General features: G+C 53.1%; 1 protein-coding gene across 11 annotated transcripts in view; it reads left to right on the top strand.

Annotated features, from left to right (window-relative positions):
* Positions 1 to 21,494, top strand: part of MSI2 (musashi RNA binding protein 2) — a 385,267-nt gene that overhangs the window by 329,588 nt on the left and 34,185 nt on the right. For 10 of the 11 annotated variants that reach the window (XM_032871987.1, XM_032871986.1, XM_032871990.1 and 7 more), the window contains 2 exons: positions 514 to 628; positions 8,923 to 8,997. In XM_032871987.1, coding sequence (XP_032727878.1) covers positions 514 to 628; positions 8,923 to 8,997 — 190 coding nt within the window. Of the gene's footprint in view, positions 1 to 513; positions 629 to 8,922; positions 8,998 to 12,698; positions 13,256 to 21,494 lie in introns of those variants that run through there. The other variant, XM_032871997.1, reaches the window with a different exon arrangement.

Below are 21,494 nucleotides of genomic sequence, written 5' to 3'. Positions count from 1 at the left end.
CTTCAGATGTTCAGTTTCGTCATCTCTAAAATGGAGCTAAAGCTAACTGGCCTGTTTAATAAGAAACTTAATCAGGTGGCCCGATAGGAAGAGTTGGGGCCCACAGGCATTTGTAAACCTGTAAGGGGCCAAACGAGCAGGAGGGGGTATTAGTACTGCTGTTGGTTTTCTTCACAGACCCACGGAGCGGCCCCGTGTGCCTTCTCACCTCTCGGGCCTTCTGCACACGCTCCAGGCTGAGCTCCCGACCCAAGCACGCGTGTCTTCAGCCCGCGTCCTTGTCACCCCTCAAAACCCAATTTCATCCTTGTCGGTTTTTCCAAAGCAGGATTTGCAACAAGTGGCGTGTTTTCTTAAATATTTGTTTTGCAGGCCATTTGCTTGGCTTGGCTGTTTTTACAGTGAATAAGGAGCGAGGCTAAAAATACCTTCGCGGGTAACCAGATCCGTTCTGCCTTTGACATTTACGTGGCATTCATTTGCATCTCATTTGTTCGCCTTTCTGTTGAACAGGTAGAATGTAAGAAAGCTCAGCCTAAGGAAGTCATGTTCCCACCGGGGACAAGAGGCCGGGCCCGGGGACTGCCTTACACCATGGATGCGTTCATGCTTGGCATGGGAATGCTAGGTGAGTCTTGGGCAGGGGTCCCTGGGGACACCTCAGAGCCACCATGTGCTGGGGGCTCCAGAGGCCTGGGCACCCAACTAGGTCACGTACCAGTTGGGCAAACTGCCTTTCTGGGTCTCAGATGATAAACCCCTTTGCGAGGTAGTTGTGACCATTATAGAGATAGGTCGATTGATCGATAATCATCTTGTCCCATGCCTGGCACATGATATTATTTTCTCTCCTTTCCACACCCTCTTCAAAAGGAGAAAAAGGCGGCCCCTTGCTTCACGCCTCTCTACTGACAGGGTGTTCCGAAAGACCCAAGGACTCCTGGCTGGCTTCCCCATGTGGGCCGAAGCTACATTTTCTAAAACTTGGAAGAGGAGAAGTGATGAGGGTGGGCTATAATCCTGTCTATTTAAATGATTAACATTTTTCTCTTGGGATAGCAGAATTTGCATTTAAATGGCTGTTTTAAATGGCCTGTTTTACTCTTTATTTGCTAAAAAAAAAAAAATGATGAAAGACAAAGTGTGTTTGTTCTGACGAAAAATGATCTCTCCTGGCTTTTAGAGAAATTAAGTTGCATATTATGCTCCTTCCTTAAAGGTATCTCTGTCCGTCCTGTGTAGATAATTGAAAATCTTGCCACTGAAATGGCATGAAAAATGAAGAAAGCAGAGAAGAGGCGTAATGGTGTGGGTCGCAACAATAATTAGAAATTTCAAGGCAAGAGAGTGGCATTTTAGTGCGAGTTATTGTGTGTCGGGAAAATACTAATTAAACGGGATAAATGGTAGTTAATGGTAAAATTCCATTCAGGCCCATGATCTGTCTGGTTTTAATGGATTTTCATTCCGTTTGGCTACGAGTCCCCCTTCTATATTGTTTGATCAGCTCTTTATGTAAAGATTCACAGCTCTTTAAATCATTCCTGGCTCCATTTGAAATGTATGAAACTTTTCTTGGTGTTACACATTCATAGAAAGCATTGTATCTATTTTGTCTCAGCAAATAACAAGGGCCCATAAAGTTAGTTGGAGGAACTTTGAGAGACAGAAAGAGATGCCAGGAGAATCCTAAAAGTGGCAGAAATATTACTTCCTCTTGAATTCATGTTTTCGGCTTAATTGAGTTTCGTGGGAAATTCCTCTTTTCTTCTTCCAGGATTGGCCAAATGATTCTAAGGCTGATCTGCAAGCAGAGACACATGAGAATAGATAAGAAAATGTTTTCAAAAGAAAAATGAGAAAAGACTAGTTGGACCAAATAGAACACGGCACAAAGCTACAGTAGTGAAACAGTGTGGTATATAGGATTGCCCCGTTGAGAGGAAAAGGGAGAGATCTGAAACTAAATGTAAGAGTGTAATCATTGTAAAGAAGTTACTTCTAAAAATCAGTGGGAGGGGGCGCCTGAGGGGCATAGTCAGTTAAGTGTCCAACTCTTAATTTTGGCTCAGGTCACCATCTCAGGGTCGTGAGATCGAGCCCCACATCAGGCCCTGTACAGAGTGCAGAGCCTGCTATGAAGATTCTCTCTCTCTCCCTATTCCTCTGCCCGCTCCCCCCACCCCTGCTCACGCTCTCTCTAATAAAACTAAATAAAGAGATAAAAATCATGGGCATTAGCTCCTGACTGACTGTGAGACACTTGTCTACCTCTTGCTTAAAAAGTAATTTTTGTGTGGCCTTACCCTACATTGTATACCAAAAGAAGGTCCAAATACAGTAATAGTTTTAAATTTTAAAATCAAATCTTAAAGAGTTCCCTCCTACCGGTTTTTGGAGTCTTGAATTTTCAACAGTGAGTATAAAGGCCCTAGGACATAAGACAGGAAACTTTTTAAGATTAGATCTTCAGGAAGTGCTCTTGCCTTACTGAGTCTGACTTGCTGCCCTTGGCTGCTGGGAAGAGTGACCTGTCTCCTTCAGGGGGAAGCAGAGGTGTGCAACGAAGCCTTTCTTGCCACTGACCAGAGAGCAAGGGTGCAGTGGTTCTGTTTGCCCCGGCTGCAAGCAGGGGCTGGGGGCCCACATCTCTCCAGACCCCCCAGCTCAGATCCCTGGCCAGAGGGCACCCAGAGGTTTCATAACGGGAGGCAGGGAGGCTGTGTTGAATACAGGAGGTGCTCACCGGCAGTTGGCTTTGAGCGCCTGGTGCATGCCTCCACCCCAGCCCCGTGCTGGCGCTGGGAGACTGTGCTTGACAAGGTAGATGTTGTCCCTGCCCTCTGAAGCTTGTGGTCTAGTGAGCATGACAACAGTTAATGGCTAATTCTACACGTAGTTAGTCGTGATAGAGTCAGGGGGTGCTTTAAGAGCACATCATGAAGAGTGGAAATTGGGCTGAGGAATCAGGAATACCTCCCTGAGGAGGTGACATGTTCACCGTGCTAAGAAGGATGAGCAAGCTCAGGGTGATCCAGACAGGACTAGCCTTGGAAGGTGAGGCTCCTGAATGGGGAGCCCCAAAAGCCCAGTGGCCTGGCTGAAGGGTGTGTGTGAGGAGTGCTGGGCTCAGAGTCTCCAGGATGGGCTCTGACCCCAGCTGATAGTAGGCAAACCCACGTGGTCCATGTGCTTCTCCTTCGCTAGGGTGGGATGGCCTGACACATCCCCATAAGTCACCTGGTTCACCCGCTCCGTGATCCGTATCCATCCTGGAATTGCCACCATCACCCATCGCCTGTCCATGTCATCACCACGATCATCATCAGCCACATCAGCCACAGTTTCATCAAAGCCGAGTTTGATGAACTCGGCCCAGGCAGAAAAACATTTGTTAAAAGTTCATGAATGAAATAGTTCTCATGCTGTAAATGTTTGTTGTCGGAAGGGCAGAAAGGTGTCTAACACTTGGACAGGTGTTTAGAAGTGAGACTATACACCATTAAAGCTGCTCCGTCCATGCCCTCAACAGGTGTTTCCTGAGCACCTACTGAGGGCCGGGCACTGTCCTTGGTGCTGAGGCTGCAGCAGACTGTGAGGTCCCTGATCTCAGGGAGCCGACGTTCTACCGAAGATGGCAGATACGCTACTCTGTAAAGGCCTTGGAAACTGTGAAACTTGCTTTTAACTATCCCTTAAGATTTTCTCCACACTGACAAGCGGAGAGGGACCCAATCATGTTTGTTTGCTGTCTCTTGGTATGGCTGCATCTGTCCTTGGGAGGAAACCTACAGCAGTTTTGGTTTTAGCTTCTACAACCTTTGAGAGAGTCATAGAATAATCAGCCCAATGGGAATTCCTTGAAAAGAATGTGGGAGAGAAGAGGAGGGGTCCTCCTCAGACCAGTTCTCCCTGCCTTCGAGCTGGACAGAATGAAAATCAACGAAGACCCTTGGAAAGATCTTTTGGCGGTCCTTCCGACTTCGTTCTGCTGTCTCATGGTGGCCAAGAGGTGCCCACGGCGACCCAGCCCAGTGCCCTAGACTCTCCGGTTTTTCTTCATGGAAGTGGACTTAATAAAAGCAAACGTGATTATTGTTGGTACATTTTATTCCCTTTGGCCTACTCTGCCCTCAGCCACATAAGCCTACTACCTCTAACTGTCTTGACCTTGCTGGGCACACACTACTGAACGTGGTTGATAACCGCTGGGAGAGGAGTACCTCATTGCTGGGGCTTTGAAGGATAGCTTTACCCTCCAGGCCCAGAAATGGTGGGACTGTGTAGACTCAGCTGAAGAAAGCTTGAGGCCTCCTTGACAGTGCTCCTACTGAGAAGTCCCCGTGAAGTCTCAACACAGTGTTCCCCGACACTAAGCCCCTCGGAAATGAAAGCAATTTTTTTTTTTTTTTTAAAAACCAGCATCTAGAAAAGATTAGCTATCATCTGCTGGCACGCACTAACAGGTCAAAAGGAAACTGGCTGGAATGTAGAGCTGCGTGTCTAGATTTATTCATAATTTCCACTGGGATTTGTCTTTACCCAGAATATCTGTTGAGGTCATTCCCAAGGAGGTCTCCATTTGTTCAGCTGTTTCCTGGTGGACAGAGGAAGCTCGAAATTCAGTTCTTCGGTTTCCTTCTAGAATAACACAGTGCCCCCAGAACTTTCTGTGGTTGGTGGAGGGGGCCTCTGTCTGCACTGCCCAAGATGGTAGCCACTAGCCAATGTGGCTACTGAGCATTTAAGATATGGTTCGTACCACTGAAGAGCTGGGGTTTTTCATCATAGTTTAGACTTAAATTTAAACTGGGCAGCATAGGCCTCAAGATGCATTTATGCGTCAGGATGGCTTTGGGGTCTGAGCGTCTGGGTAGACTTTGGCCTTTGCATGTCGGCCTGGGAAGGGCTCCGGGCACCAGGTGTTGCATCTGGATTCATCCCGCGTGGAACCAAGCATGGTGCCCCAGGCAGTGCTCTGTGTGCCACGTGGTGTGTATGTCACACTCCGGCCGGCCCCTGGATAAACAACCCTCATCTCCTGTCCTTTCAAGTCGGGGGCCTGGTGGGAGCAGTTTTCCATGACTAAGTAGCTGAGTCACCGAGCCCAGGCGAGGATGAGTCATTTGCCCATCTAGAATGCAAACATCTTCCAGCGTTAGAGCCAACAACATCTTCTAGAGTTGGAGAAAGATTGAGAACCACAATTCCAAGAACGCAGCTAGCCTCCCCAAAAGGGGGCCCTGAAATGATCTGCCTGGCAAATTTGAATCGTTGTTAATTTCTCAGGTTTTTTTTTTTTCTTTTTTTCCCCCCCAGTGGAAAGCCTGTGTGCAAGAAAGGTGGCCATCCAGGAGCAAGCTTAGTTTTTCCTTCAGTGACAAGAGATAATTACTGTGAGATTGATCAGGCGCCCAGAGTACTGGAGCCCATAAATTGGGCAGTGGCCGGTGTGGGAGGGGCCCAGCTGCTAATGGAAGCAGTGGCTGGGTCATCCCGCTGTAATAGCACTTGATGGGGCCTCCACGTGGGTCTGCCGTAATGTGCTATTGACATGCGGCGGCCAATTTCCCCATGTGGCTGGGACTGGGAGCCGTTGGAGCAGAGCTGGGCTGCACAGCAGTAAATGAAGAGGAAAATTGAAATAATGTTGTATTATAAATTTATGATTTCATCTGCCTGACCCGGAGGATGTGCGTGATGGGGGCTGGAGATCAGATCCCCCGCTCTGGCAGAAGCCAAATTCTCGTCTGGGTTGTGCTGGAGACCATATTGACATGTCTAGGAAGATTGGGGTGAGGCCCCCAAATCGGGGTGAACTCGACCGTGCTTGCCTCCCTTCTTGTTGAAGACGGTCACATGTGCCAGGAAGAAGGCAGCTAGGAAACGGTCCTCGGGGCCCCAATCGTCGGGGAGGCTGGGCGTCCTACCCCACTCCGCCCTACCTGCCCAGAGATAGGCTTGAAGGTGACACGTGGGCCTACACGTCTGCTGTCAGATTAAAACATTTCAGACCCCTAGTGCTGAAGTTACAAGCAAAGGAGTCATTTTTCACCAGGAAAGGCCCTAGGCAGTGGTGATTTGGCTGTTTGCATATAATCCGTTTATCAATATTGTTGAAATAATGGTTTAAGAAATCTAGTCATGAAAGATCTGATTTGAGAGCAGGTGATTAATTCAGAGGAGAACTGAGCTGGCCAGCCATGAAATAAATACCAGGGAAGAAGCCAGTGTGCATGTGTCCCCGTAAGGCCTCTTGAGCTCCCGCTTCCTCTCCATCCCTCTGTCCCTTTGTTCCCCGACCGGGGGCCAGAGCCGAGCATCACACTTGGATAGCCTGCTCCTCGGTGGTCAGGGCAAAGCCGTGCAGTCATCCCACTTGTCTGGGTGACCCTGTGCCAGGGAGACACCAGGCCCCGCGAGATGCGTGCCCCGAGAGGGAGTAGGCGCAGGGCCCTTTTGAGGTGGAAACGGGTCAGTCGGCCAGTGAGTCGTGACTGCATGTTCGGAAAGGCTCTGGCTAAACGGGAAGGGAAGGGAAGGGAAGCACGGGGGGGCCCCAGTCGAGAATGCTGCAAGGGACCCGCAGAGCTTTGTACAGATGGCAAGACTCAAGGTGTCAGAGGACCTTGGGCCAGAGGCAAGCCTGGACCCCAAGTCTCCTGATGCCCACAAGAGCAATTCTTTCTTCTGGGTCCAATGACAGACCCACTGGTCAAGTGGAGGCCAAGACACCAACGCGCATGGGCAAGTGAGGAAAGGTGGGTCCCATCTCTGGGCCTCCAAGGCATAAAGGCTCCGTGAACAGGAAGACCTGCCAGCTCGAACGCACAGAGCTGGAGAATACCCAGGATGGAACTGCAGGGATGGTCCTGTTCCTTTAGCCCTCACCGCACATCAAAAGGGGCTTGTGATGTACCCCTGGTGCACTCAGGACGCGGATGATGAGACCCCCGAGCCCGTATCTGGGGGTGTGTCAGTGGTTATCTCGAGCTGCAGAGACACAGGTGGAGAGCTGTCACTGCTGCCCTCATGGCTGGAGGGCAGGAAGACTCTTACAGAACTACCCCACCCCCACCACATCAAAGCTACTTTCTACCAGCCTCTTGGTGGCAGGCCACGGAAACTCTGGCCACTGTAAGCCGAAAAGGAGAGGACTGGCAGAGGCTCGTCAGCTCACAGAATTGCCAGGAAGGCTGGAGAATAGGCAGTAACTGGGTGGTCAGCCACAGCCGGGACCCAGGGACAACCCAGGAATGACCTGGTCGGGGTCGGGGCATCCGCTGTTGCCGCCACTGGGTGCTGGGCTCACGCCAAAGGCACCAGAATAAATTCCGAATCACTGTGTCCTCCTCTGCCCTACTCTCTTCAGAAATGGATCCAAGGAAGACTTCCTTGGGCCAAACCCAGGTTCACAACTTGCTTCCCAGCTGCCTGGCTTAGAGAGAGCAGGAAGGGGCCTTCTTCTGCTTCCACGATCACAGGCAGGCCTCTCTCTGAGACCCAAACTCAGAAAAGGGGTTCAGGTACTGAGCAGCCAAAAAACAAAAGTCAAAGTCCAAGCCAAAGTCAGGCTCTTGGGGGTGGTTAGGTGGTCGGTGGTGATGGTGGCGGGAGATTGGCCGTGGGGGTGTGTGAAAGCAGGAATGGACTGGGATTCCCACACATGGAGCGGATGGAGGCAGCACGAGCCTGCTGGGATGGGAGCAGAGGGGGACCGTGGGTCTCTTAGGATTGGCGGAATCGGTCCAAGAGGGCTACACACCAGCCTTCTCTGTCGCCTGAGCCAAGAGGCAGGGACATAAATGGTGAAACAGCCTGAGTGAGCACAGTGGAGGGTTGAGAGCTTGTCGGGGCTTTCATACTAGCTCACAGAGGGCCGCACCGGCCGCAGAACATGCCAGCAGTGTCCTCACGCCCAACCCAGCAGCTCTTTCCACAGGCAGTCTGTAGTGCAGGGATCGCGCCCCCCCAACCCCCGGTTATCTGCTGAGATCATGTGGAAAACACGCTCGCCGTGAAGTACCCGTTAGTTACAACATGTGGCGTGAAGCTTCTGGGTTTGGGCCGTGTTTCCTGGAGCACATTTTTTTTTTCCAAGATTTTTTATTTATTTGACACAGAGAGACAGATCACAAGTAGGCAGAGAGGCAGGCAGAGAGAGAGGGGGGAAGCAGGCTCCCTGCTGAGCAGAGAGCCCGATGCAGGGCTCGATCCCAGGACCCTGAGATTATGATCCAAGCCGAAGGCAGAGGCTTAACCCACTGAGCCATCCAGGTGCCCCCCTGGAGCACATTTTAACAAAATAGTCCCTCATGGTTTCTGGGGGTGGCTGGGGGGGTGGGTGGAACCTGGGGACAATGCGGGCACTCTTGAGTATCTGTGCTTGGACACAGGCTCCTGGGGCCATGCCCTCCCTGGGCCATGGCTCATTGAGCCCAGTGGTTTTCTAGAAGCACCGGGTCAGCCCCGAAATTCTGACCCCCGAGTGCTCCCGCTTTGTCTGGTGCTGGCCCCACTCTCTGCTGCCTTGGGAAGAGGCATTACAAGGACTTTAATCTCCTACTGTCAATAGCTTTACGGTAAAGTACACTCAGGGTTAGCTCTCCAAATGTCAGAGCCAGGCGCAGGCCCTCTGTTTGGTACTAACGTGTGGCATTTACTCTGCAGGTTCCAGAAGGTGCGTGGGTTTGGGAGGTCTCTCTGCCCAAATACAGGTTAATTACCAGCACGCTGACAGCAGTGCCCCCAGCCACAGTAGAGAGGGGCCCCAAGGCCTGGGTAACGACCCTCATGGGAGGCAAATCGTTTTGTGCAGTAAAATGACCCAGGCTTGTCCTCATTTCTGCCCTCCCTGAGATTTCACCCGAGGCCTGAGGCAGCTGTACTAATGCCCCTGTGATCTTTCTCTCTGTGTTCAAGGCTACCCCAACTTTGTGGCGACCTACGGCCGCGGCTACCCTGGCTTTGCTCCTAGCTATGGCTATCAGTTCCCAGGTGAGTGTCTGTGTCTCCTGGGGCTTTGGAAGCACGGGAGATGGGCTGCATCGGAGGGGAGGCAGGAGGACCCCTAAAGAGAACATATCTCGTACACATGTCCATCCAGGGAATGACCTGTAGGTGCTGAAGTTCAAGTGTACAGAACTCCGGGGACAAGTGCGGCTCAGGGTCTGATGAGTCAGAGTACTGCCTCCGTGCTGGGTATTTGAGAATGGCAGCTTTTGGGGGGTGGCCCGGAGGGAAGGAGCTGAGTCAGGAGCCCTCCCTCTGCCCACCCTCCTTGGTCTGGAGCCTGTTACCAGTTCTCTCGCTGGACTAGACTCTTACCCTCTGTCTCTCTCATCTCCCCCTCGCTCCCTCCTTCCTCCATCCCCTCCTCCAGCTCTGCCTGGTGGCCTTGGCTTTGAGCCCTTCTGTGTGTAGCCGTGGTGTGCTGTTGGGGTTTGGGTTAGCTGTCCTGGGTGGGGGATGTAGATACACTCTTCCCCGCGCGCAGGCGTCAGAGGCTCGAGGCAGAGCCTGTGACAGTGCCCGTTCACATGCCCAGGTTGCCGCAGCTCCCGTGTAGCCGCGAGGTCTGGGACCCCCACCTGAGGCAGGCAGCAAGCACAGGCATGGCCTTGCAGGGGTGGGAGGCAGGGTGCTGAAGGAAGCAATGCTGATGGGACTTTGCTTGTCCCCTGAAGGGGCGAGCCCGCATTCCCAGACCTGGAATGTAGATAAGAATATGTAGGGGTGGACAGGACAGCTGGAGTTTCTAGAGGAAGCATTAGAAATGGAGTTTGGTCTGCTTAGGCTCTCTGCTGAGAGAAGAGGCTCCCTCGGAAGCTGGTTGGTCATCCTGCCCAGACCCAGAGGCCTTGGAGGCCCAGGGAGCATAGGCATGGCCCTTAGAGGCCTGTGTCCTGAAGCCAGGGAGGAGGACTGAGGGGAGCACATGATGATCTCCCCCAGCATTTGCACATCTCTGCCGGAGTGTTGGGGTGGCGGAGGATGTTGCAGAGGAGGTCAGGAAGCGTTGGGGCATTTAGAGCCTTGCCCTGTCCGGGATAGATCATCCATCAGCGACGGAAGCCCCAGGCTTTTGCCCGTGGCTGCAGCTGGTCCCCTGCCATCTCTGGGGCTCATCACTGTCTTCCGGAAACAACTTGTTCCGGAAACAAGGGGTTTGGGCAGGACAGCCCCTGTGGTCTGTGTACCTTTCCTACTTGGGGGGCGGGGAAGAGGGAGGGGAGGCGGATACGGCAGCAGCAGTTCTGGCTGGAGCAGTGCGAGCTGGGGAGACTTCCCCATGAGCCTGTCCCCGAGGGCCAGCATCTCCACGAGGGCGCGGGTGGGGGCGGTGGCGGCCTCTACAGCAGCTGGCTGCTTTGGGGGAGCTGCAGGCCTCTCACTACGAACAGAGAAGTCTGCTCCTCCATTAGATTTTCCCATCTACAGATGGGGACCCTGTTCCCAGGCTCATTAGCAGCAAGAAGCAGGTCTACGATTTAGACCCAGGTGGTCTGGCTCTTAGCTGCCACATTGCTCTCTCTCTCTGGCGTCCTTCTGTCCGCTAGGATCCCGCTAACCACGCAGAGCTACTCTAATTTAGATTTAAGTTAAAATGAAGTAAAGTGGAAATTCCCGTTTCTCTGTCATACCAGCCACGCTTCACTTACCCAGTGGCCATATGTGGCTAGTGGCTGCTGTTAGCACAGCCTGTAGAACGTTTTCTGTGAAAGTTCTGTTGGATGGCACCATTCTGGAGCACAAAGAAAGAGGTTGGGGGAGGTGTGCGTGGTCCACACTCATATACACATGCATACACACTGTCCCTCCCAGGGAGACCTGGCATGTCATCGTCCCTAGTCATTTCTTGCCCATCTTCCTCAGCCCGGAAGCTGGTGGCAGTTTCAAGAAAGCCTTTCATCTCCTTCCCTCCCCGGGCTTCCTCACCAGGGTTCAAGAAGACATAGAGGCTCCCATCCTGGCTCGCTGAGAGTGTCTTGCCACTCTGCACACCTGGTGGAGCTTGCCTCCCTTCACAGTCAGGTTGCCATTGCCCCCTTGGTGCAGTACTAGTCCCAGGCAGGGAGAGCTGGGGGCTCCTGATGTGGAATAATTTGGGGGGTGACAAAGTAGATCCCATGCTAAGCTGTGTCTCAGGGATCTGTGTCCTTGGATCTGTCCTCAGCAGACATGTATGCAAGACAGAGATGCAAGAGTGACCAACCAAGGCTGGGTAGGATGAGATAGAGCCTCCCAGCTGTGCCCAGCCCGTCATCAAAAGCCAAGGCTTTAGGACCAGGGCAAGGGTATGAGGGAGCTGGTGCGGGCTAGGAACGACCATGTCCAGGGCCTGTGTGTCATGGTCCCTAGCTCCTGCGGCTTAATGCAGTCGGCTGGATTTGTTTAGGGCAGGAATGGGACATTAAAATGTCTCGACAGGGGCTCCCTGACCCATGGAACGTAGCTGTTCTCTCCTCCCCCGGCCATCAGATTCTCCATTCTCCATCCTTCCACTTCTTACCCTGGAGGTCTCTTGGGTGTCCTCACTGATGGCTACAAAGAAGCCGTCAGTGGTCACAAGAGTGAGGCCACATGCTGTTAGGGAGGGGCAGCATGTGGAGTCTGCCCCTCCATCCAGGCTGGGAAGGGGGTGGCCCAGAGGCTGGACCCGGCAGCCATTCTGTCCGCTGTCCCCAAGCAGCCTAGGTAGTGGAACAGTGTAGGAACTGTGTAGGAACACCAACAGCCGATGGTGTTCCACTCCAGAGCTCATGACGCGGTGGCTTCCCTCAAAAATGAAACTTGACTCTGCCTGGAGCCTCCAGCCCAGCACGGGGTCTCTGAGTCAGGAGTTTTGGAACATTCTAACATCCTTCTCCTGTCCCGTGCCAATAAGGAGTGTCTTAGACGGTCTGATGAGGAGGAGGCTGGGGTGCAGAGGGATGGCCCGGAGGAGGATGGCTCAAATCTGCCCCCTGCTCACCCTTTCCGCTTGACTCCATTGACTTCTCCCGCACCCTGAGGTCCTGTGAGCCAGTGACATAAGCGCAGCTGTCACCACCAAACTGTCCTGAGCTTTCTGCTTTGTGATCTTTCTTTTCTGTGTCCTCACCACGTACCCCCTCACCCACGTCCCACCTCCAGTCTCTCACAGTGTATGTGGACGCCACACCACCATCCCCAGCCTCTCCATGGTCCCATCCTAGTGGGGCAGCATGAGTGTGAGCCAGGAGGAGTGACAGGATGCCCAGGCCCCCGAGAACTGCTTAGGTCCTTCATCCTGTGGGTGTTCACTCACAGACCGTGTCCCCAGTGTCCCCCATCAGGACAAAGGGCCCTGCGTTTGACCTGCCCTCCTGGGCTTGCTCGCTGGCCAGCGGAGCCCACATTAGGATTCAATGCGATTAAGTGAGATGCTGCAATACAGAGGGCTCAACACTATGGGTAGTAGTTTGAGGGAGGAGTAGCTCTTTTCTAGAAAGACTGAGGGATGAGCCACGACTGTGGAAGCGGCTCCTTCTTCCCAGGCCCAGATGTCCAGCATGTACACCCCCGCCCTGACCCCCACCCCGCAGGATTAGTACTGGGGCTCAAATAATCATGATTCTCGTCAGTGGCCCCTGCTGTTTCCTCTCTCTTCCCTCCCCCCACCTCCCGGACTCATTTCAGTTTAATCTGTTAATTTCTGTTCTTATTTCACTTTGCAGACTATTTGCCGATTTCACAAGACATAATTTTTATCAACTAGCTCTTAAGAGAGGCCTAACACATTGGGGTTTGCTACCATTCCTCGAGAGAGGACATAGCCCCGGCTGGGGCCACCCCGGCTGTCAGTGTCCACTGAGACTGTCCTAGCTGCCTGTTTGAACGAATGTTCTTTTTCTCATTTTTAATTCTTGGAAAAGACTTAAGTCCTTATTGCTTCACTCAGTGGAAAAAAAAAAATTTTTTTTTTCTTCTGCAGTCCCTTCCCATTTTGCTTCTTGTACATACTGTGAACACCCCCTCCTCCCAGCACCCTCCCTTCCCTACCTAGAATGTAACGGGGCCCAAGGGCAACTTCTCACAAACTTCATAGCAGTGCCTCCTCAGGAGAAGCCAGGAAACAGGCATCAAATTATTTTAAATAGCAACCAATAGGCTTCTTGGGGCATTTCATGGGCTGAGCTTTTAGTGCTGGTGGCCCACAGGCATTGGGGATCTGTGACTTAGAGCACCTGTGTCCTGTGGTGGACAGTACCAACAGTGAAAACACACACACACACACCACCACCACCACCCCACCCCCGTTCTGTAAACACTAATGTGAAAGACGTAATCTGGAAGAAAAGCTCTATCTGAAAAACCATCACAGTCTGGTTGTCTTTGTGTCTGGGGGCCAAGCACTACGTGGCTGTGAACGATAATGATACGTGCACGTGTCTTTGAGAAGGGACATCTCAGGCCGTGTGGCCACAGATCCACGCCGGCCCCTCCTTCCGCAGCACCCCATCCACACTGGCCTTGCAGTTCCTGCTAGTATCAGGGCCTCTTGGCGCCTTCAGGGTAGGAGGGGACAGAGCACACGGAGCCGGTCCTGGGCAGGTGGGCACCCCTGATGATCCAGTCACTCGGAGAAGGGCTTGCTTCTCCCATGGTCCTGACCCCCTCTGCTTCCCCCATGTGAAGTAGCCCCACTTGCTGGGATTCCCGCAGTACAGCTCAGCAGCACCCTCAAGAGCCACCCTGTTGTTCCCGCTCCTAGTTTGTGAGAAGTGACCCGCATGCTTCCACCTGGTGCATCTCATGGTAGCACATCCCTCTGTTTGAATGTCACTGTCCTTGAGACCCAACCTGGGCGGCTTTGCTCATCTCATGAAAGATGCTTGATGTAATCATTGGTTAGTTTCCTGTTATTTTCCTGCAGGCTTTCTCATGAGTGCTGGTGTTCTTGTTGTTGTTGTTCTTGTTGTTGTTTTGTTTTTGTTTTGTTTTTTAATGATTCTGTGTGGCTCCCTGCTCCCACCCCTGCTTTATTTTGTTTTGCTCTGAATTGCTTTGCTTTGGTGAACTTGCCCCAGTATGCTCGCCTCACCCGCGTTTTTGCCATTGTGAATTTTATTCATCTCTGTAAATAGTTCATCTGTGCTGCTCCCTAATGACATTTTATTTTTTTCCCCCTGTAAGTGATTGAGGTAGAAAAATAAATTGTTTACCACGGACATGCTGTGTGCTGCCGTCTCTTAGCCTGACGGTGTCCTGTTATCGCTCCCGGGGAGGTGAACACACTACAGTAACAGCCTAGCCCAGTTTCTGAAAGCATGTGGACTTCCCGCTGGCTGCCGCCTGTCCCCAGCCCTCCCCGCTGCCCCGCATCCCCTGCACTTGCTCGGGCTGGTCCTGTCCTTGAGCGGAGGGACACAGCAGCTGTGCATAGCAGCTGCGCGGCCCGCCCCGGTGCCTCTTGTCTGCCATCACTCTTGCCCTCTGGGGAAGATGCCCCTGGAACAGCTGGAGCCCCTCACATCTGTGCACCAGGTGTGTGTGAGCTCATGCGCATATATGTGCATGCTGGCCGACGTGCAGTTTGCCTGTGCTTTGCCTTGCTGACTCCCCTGAATGGTGCAGGTTCGGGGAGGCCCTGGTGTTTCTGGACGTGAAGCTGGGAGGACCTGATTGCCAGGTCCCCCACTTGGCCATGCAGTACCATGTGACCCAGAGCAAGCGATGTAGCCCTTTCAGCCCTGGGAATAATAATAGTGCTTGGGTAGGTTGTTAGAATTAAGTAGGGTAATGGATACATGTCTTGGGTATATGCTGTGTAAATTGGTAAATACTGTGATAAATACTAGGAGTTTTAGAAATTGTGTTATTATGCCACTCTGCAGAGTGGTTGTCTCTTCCTCGTCAGCCTCAGCGGAGCTGCCTTTTGGTGGATCTGCTTATCAGTGAAAGTAGTGCTACAGGATCCCCCAAGTGAAGCCAGAGAACTGCTGGGACTTTGTTCCGACCCTTATGCCCCACCCCTGCTCCTCCATCCCTAGCCATTTACTCATTGTCAGGCACTTGATCTGGACACGAATGAGACACCCTCCTTCAAGATGCTCTTTGTCTAGTCATCAGACCCACAGAACATACCATCATGAGGCAGGTGCTTAGCTAGAAAGAGGGAATTGCTCTTTGCTACGAGGGGACAACAGTGGCTGCTTGTCCAAGCGAGGGTGCTGTCAGGAATGGCCCCTTAGAGAAGGCGACATCAGAACTGGGTCTTGCAAAGTCAAATAAAATCAGCAATGTAAAGAAGGAAAAGAAATATATCCCAGGCAGAAAAAGAAAGAACACACAAATGTAAGAAAACGCAAAGTAGTGATGGCCTAAACAGAATAAGAATTTGTTTCTCTCTTTCATGTAAAAGAAGCCTGGATTTGGTTTCACAGTATTAGAGGTCTGGGTTTCTTTTATCTTCGTGTTCTGTTCTCTTCAACATAAGACTACCTCATAGTCGAAGAAGGCTGCCTGAGCTCCAGCCATCACATACTCATCCCAGAAGAGCACATTTCTTCCCTTTAATACTACTTCTCAGAAGTTAAGTGTGGCACTTTGCTTAGATCCCATTGATCAGACTTTCGTCACATGACTAGCTTTAGCTGCGAGGGAGCCTCAGAAATGTCTGTTTCAGAAATGTCTTTGTTTCGGTAACCACATGCCAGCTAAAAACTAAGGAAGAAAAGTGGAGTTTATACAGGATAATAATAATAAATAAAATAATAAATAATAGTAAATAAAAACATTAAATTAAATATTAAATTTTAAAATGTTAAATTAAATATTAAATAATGTTAAATATTAATAAAATTTTAAATTAAAAATAATAAAAGTAGAATAATATAGGATACTTAGCAATCTGGCACAAAGCTGAGAGGGGAAGCAGCACAGATCCCATAGATTATGCAGATTTCAGAGTATGGGCAGCTGGCAGGAGCAGTTTGGGGTGGGGGCATGCAGGGGGACAAGGCTAAAGAGGGCAGCAGGGCTGAGTCATGATGGGCTTGTGAGTCTGATGCAGGAATTCAGATTTGATCCCGAAAGCAAGTGGAAAGTCCTTAGGGGATTTTAAATAGAGGAGTAAGGTGATTCGATAGCCAAAGGGAATCGTAGAGGTGGGGGCCAGTGGAGAAACCACGGGGTCACCTCTGTTCCCTTCTTCCTACACCTTTACTTTCTCTCCTCACCGCTCCCCTCCACCTCACACTGTCTCTTGACTCCATTCCTCTCCCTGCCTTAGGCTGAATGGTGGCCCTGTGAGGGTCCTTCAGCTCTGCTGGGGACCAGCCAGGTTGGTGCGGCATAGCTCAGTGCTCCCCCCTCCCTCCTAGGACAGTTCATAGGGGAGCATCCAGGCAAGCCACCTTCTGGCTGGGAACACCCTGGGCCTCTGGTCCTGGGAGTTCCAGTTTGTGCTTGTACCTCTCCAGCAGTGGAAAACAGGTTCTGCCTCGGGTGCAGATGTTGACGGATGGCTACTGGCCGCCTGGAGAACTGGCTTCTGAGCGATTTTGAGGCCAAGTCCTCACTCAGCAGAAAGCCAGGCTGTGTGCCTGATTAGCGATGCCTGCGGGATTGCTGGATCTGGGACTTGGGCCCACTCGCCACGGATTTCGCTTTCCTTATTTGTCTAATGATGGTTCTTGGGTGCCGGGGGATTTTCGGTCACTCTAGGAGATGACCGTTCTGTTTCACATGAGGGAGGTGGGGTGGTCTAAGGAGAGGTGCAGGAGCTCAGGGACACCCTGTGCCCTCTGGCGGAAAGGCCTCAGTAGGGGCTGCTGCAAGGTAGGCTCCAGTCAGGTGCAGCTGGTCCGAGCAAAGACAGAGGCTTCATGGTCCGTCTTGTCCTGATGGCGGTGGCTTGAATGTGGAAAGCAGAGGGTGGAGAGCCCCCATTCTCCTTCTCGGGAGGGGAAGGAGTTTGCAGTAACCCGGATATCGGGGTCGGGGAGGAGCAGCCTTGGCCAGGGGGGATGGGCTGCTCCTGAACCTGCTCACACCCAAACTTGAGGTTTGGTCCGGTTTATGACGTCTTGTGAAGTGTCTGGAAATGCCGTTGGCTGCCACCCCACAGGCCTGGGATCCTGCCTGGATGGGTCCCCTGGACCCCGGCGGGGAACAACTCCAGACCCTTCCCCCTACCCCTTCTTCCTGCCCCCACTACCCCCCCCCACCTCGGCTGATCTTGAACTACTAAGATGAGGTGGTTGGCTTCCCAGGTACGCAGTTGGGACCTCAGGCCCCTGTGCCCTGGGTGCCCGCAGCGAGGTGTTTCAGTTCTGTAAACGAGCACTCCCTTGTGAAGAAGGCCCCTCATGATGCAGCAGACTCCCCCCCACATCTGTTCCTCGCCCCCCCCCCACATCTGTTCCTCGCCCACCCCGATCCGCACAGCCCTGCAGCCCTCACGCTGGTGTGCAGGGATTATGCTCTTCACAGGCTCAATCTAGGGGCCCATTTTAAATCACAAGCTTGCTCCTCCTGCGGCCACCCCCCTCCCAGCCCCCTGGCCCTGTGTGCCCTCGGGCTTTTCCTCTGTTTGAATGTGGAAGGCAAGCTCAGTCAGGGAAACAGGTCTGAGGGGACGTGGGGGTGGCGGCCGGGGGGCTGTGCCTGGGCCAGACGGGCATGCATGGGCCTCCGTTGTGCCTTCTCTTAATGTGGAGAACCAGGAGCTGATGACGCTATTCCCAGATGAAAGCAGAGCGCAGGGCCTAATAGGCACTTAATAAATGTTTGCGGAAATGATTCGGAGCGATCTGAATTGACGTGAATTGCGGGTTTCACTTTCGATCAGCTTTCCGTGCCTCTTAAAGCTCTTGTGCATAAATAAAGGGAAATGTAACCAAAGGGAGCGCTGAGCTCCCCACGCCAAAGCCCGGAGCACAGCCCAGTACTCTCCTAGGGCCAAGTCCAGAGACCCAGTGCTTGCTCTCAGCCTACAGGGAGAGTAGGGCCTCCTCCGGGCTCCATGTCCGCAGCTGTCCAGTGGGGCTGTTGACCGTTGCCCCACTCTTTCCTCACAGGTTGCTAAGAGGGGCACTAGAATCAGGCATGATCCAGTGCTTGGGGAAAGGCTGGGGGGGGGTGGGGGGGCGTGTCCGAGGAGAGGCTGCAGGTCTGGCTTCATCCCTCCTCGTCCTGGGGGCTGAGCGCCACGCCCACCGATCCCATGTCCCCCTGCACTCCCCCCTTGCTCTGCTCCCACCTTCCAGGGTACCCGTATCCCCAGGCTTACAGAGTCCCACTCAGCCTGCCAGCTCGAATGCAGTCACCTTGCTTCAAGCCCTTCAGGTTTCATTTCCATCAGCAAAAGCACATGAAAGCCGGCCACTTAAAACACAAAATAACCACAAAATATCGCATCTGGAATTACAGGCAGGTGGCAGTGGCCGGCTTGAGGGATGGGCAGTCATGCCTTCCACGACAGCCAAGGACAGACCAGAAAGCAGAGGTGTGGCTCTCATGCCCTCCTCCTCCCCAGGCTGAAAATAGGAAGCAGGGTCCCGCCCAGAGACGTTGCCCCAGAGTGCAGCCCAGCTCGGATCCCCTGCCCCTGCGAGATCCTGACCCGTGGGGTCGCTTCCTCTCATCCCTGCACCTTTAGTTTTGAGGGCGGGGGCACGGGCACGTTTTCTGCAGCGTGCTGGAGAGGGTCTTCGGGGCCTGGCCCAGGCCGGGTCCTCTCCAGGCACAGGGATGCCGAGTGAGCAAGCAAGGAGGTCAGTGCCTGGAGGACATCCCACATGTGGCCAGATGTGTTCCTATGTGGTGTGACTGGTGTGGTGTGACTGGTGTGCCGAGTGAGCACGGGGACAGTTTTGAGTCGGAGACAGAGTTTCACCAGCAGCTGATGAGGCAAGGGTATTCCGAATCCAGAGACTAGCAGGTTAAAGGCACGAAAGCATCCTACGCCTTCCTCCCTTGCATTCCTGCCTCTGTCCATTGTAACCCTCCCTCCCACCCCGGGCAGATCCTGTGCCATTACCTGGGCCAGGACAGCTGGAGAATAGACTTTGTCATGGAGAAGCCAGTGTCACTTGCTCCCAGACCCAGGGAGTGAATCTGTGGGCCAGAGATGCTGTGCCCGCCCCCCCTTCTTAGGAGGCTCTTCCTGGTCAAGGCTTTCGCGGGTACCACTGAGCCAGCCTGGCATGCCCTAGACGCTGGCTGCCAGGACTGGCGTATTTAAGGGAGAGCCTTGCCCCAAAACACTCCCTTGCGGGGGCCGCACCCCATAGAGGTGCCGCTGCCCTGCTCTGAGCCTGAGCGGGTGGGTGTTCAGCTGGCCCTGGGGCACCCCTAGGGTTTCAGGGGAGGGTTGAGGCCAGTGCCACAGCCATCTCAGTGGTCCGTGTCTCTTGGATCTCTCCAGACTCTTCATCTGGGCTCTGGTACCAGCCTTGAACAAGCTGGGATTCGGGTAAGCCTGGGAGCAGGAAGGGCACCTTCTTCCCCGCCCCCTTGCTCCCACCTGCTCCCCTCGTCCACCTACCCATCCTTTCCGCACCCAGTGCATAGTTACCAAGTGCCTGACCTGTCACTGGCCTGCCCTCGAGGCTGGAGGTGGTGCCGAACCACAGAGACATGCTGTTGCCCTTTCAGGGCATTTGTTGGGGGCAGGGAAGAGAGCAGGATTCCACTGAGACGGAAGGACCCAGAGAGGCTCCACTAGCCAGGGCCTCCCCAGAGGAGCTATGAGGAGCCAAGAGCGCCAGAGCCCCAGGATCCACGTCCACACCTGTGGTCCTGCTGTCACAGGGACGCGTCCCTCCCTGAGCCCCCACGAGCCCCCAGCCTCCCCCGGTCACGTTACCCCACAAAGTTAGCTGTTGCACTTCAGATAAAACCTACCCTTATCACTCACAAGCAAATTATAAATGTTATCCACGAAAGCCCTTTGGATGTGAAATGTCATGTAAATTAATAGGATTTTAGAATAGGAAGTCTCCAGAGGGAGTTCTCAGCTCCACTACTGTTATTACCTTGGGCAATAATAATAAAAATAGAAATAAAAGTTCTTACTGCACTCACTGATGGCTTGCCTGTGCCAGATAACTGCCTTGAGCACCCCGTACCATCATATCGCTGAGTGTCACAGCGGCCCGGCCAGGAGGTGCCGTTAACCACATTTTCAGAGGAGCAGAAGGAGCCGGGGATCGAAGTTCCGTCTCTTGTCCTGGGTCCCAGCGAGTGTGGGAGATGGCATTTTACCACCTTGCTGTAATCGCTGTCTGTACGGTTCCCTTGAACCACGCTGGCCCTGGAGTCCTTCCTCTGTTAAATGGAATTAGCGACGTCTTCCTTGCAGAGCTGTGGGGTCGGCTTACGAAGGGGACCCCAGCCTCTCTAGGATGGGCCCAGCTGGAGGGGACTTTCTGGGTCCTTGGCCTTGGAAAGTGCCACCATGGGAGCTGCTCTTATTCTCTGGCGTGCGGTAACGGGTTTCTGATTGTCAAAGCCATGTTCTTCTGTTGTACAGGTGAGGAGACAGGTATAGAGAAGGTTCCAGCATTTGCCCTTCCAACTCGGGCTGGCGCGGTATGCCATGCTGTGAAAACTGTGAGATGTGTCTGTGCCGCTTGGTAAATAACAGCGGCCCTGTGTCCCCAGGACCTCTCCCTTACCACCCCGGGCTGCCCCCCAAGACTCTTTTCACCATTCCACGGTCCACCAGTCCCAGTGATGCCCCAGTACAGCAGTGGTCTGCCATTCAGCACCAGAAGCACCTATGTCAGGAGACAAAAAGTATGTGTGGTTTTGGTGGGAGGGGCTACATTTTACGCCAGGGAAGTTGAGGTCACAAATGTTCATTTACTCACGGAGTTAGTGATGGGGCCAGGATGGGGGCCTGGGGTGTTTCAGCAAGAAGTCTCGGGGTGCTCCAGGCTTCAGTGTTCCCTGTCCTGGTCCATAGAGGTGGGTGCCACAGAGGTGCTCTTTGGAACAGTGCTGGGACAGAGCCATTGCAGAGCCCCTATAGAATGAGGCTGGGGAGGAGGCCCAAAGAGACTCAAGGCCATTTAGATTTAAAGAGACCAGCAGGAGACCCTATGGGGAGGAAGCAGAGTTTTTGACTCAGCATCTAAAATTTGGGGAGCCAGAAGTGTGAAGAGCCATGCAAACAAAAAGCCCTAGAAGGGGCAATAGTCAGGCCAGTGGTTTGTCATGACACCTGCTGGGGGCAGGTGGGTGAGCATCTCACAAGCTGAGACCGCAGTGCTCATGAGCAGGGGCGGGGAGGACGCGCTTTCATGGAAGGAGAAGCTCTCAGAATAGTTGCTGCTGTGTCCCTTGAAACGACGATGTGGAGTGCCTTCTCTTGAAGGTCTTGGTCCTCGGTCTCAGGGAGTCGGGCAGATAGTGCTGGCCCAGAGCAGCGGGGAGTGGTTTGGGAACCAGCTCCCTGAGGCCACCCTCGCTCTTGAGGTCTTGCTGGAGAGAGAGCGTGATGTGGAACGGAGTGCCCTTGGGGG

This window comes from Lontra canadensis, unplaced genomic scaffold (genome assembly GCF_010015895.1).
Source record: "Lontra canadensis isolate GAN:19392208 unplaced genomic scaffold, GSC_riverotter_1.0 scaffold43, whole genome shotgun sequence".
NCBI lineage: Eukaryota > Metazoa > Chordata > Mammalia > Carnivora > Mustelidae > Lontra > Lontra canadensis.
This window is presented reverse-complemented; position numbering and strand designations above follow the sequence as displayed.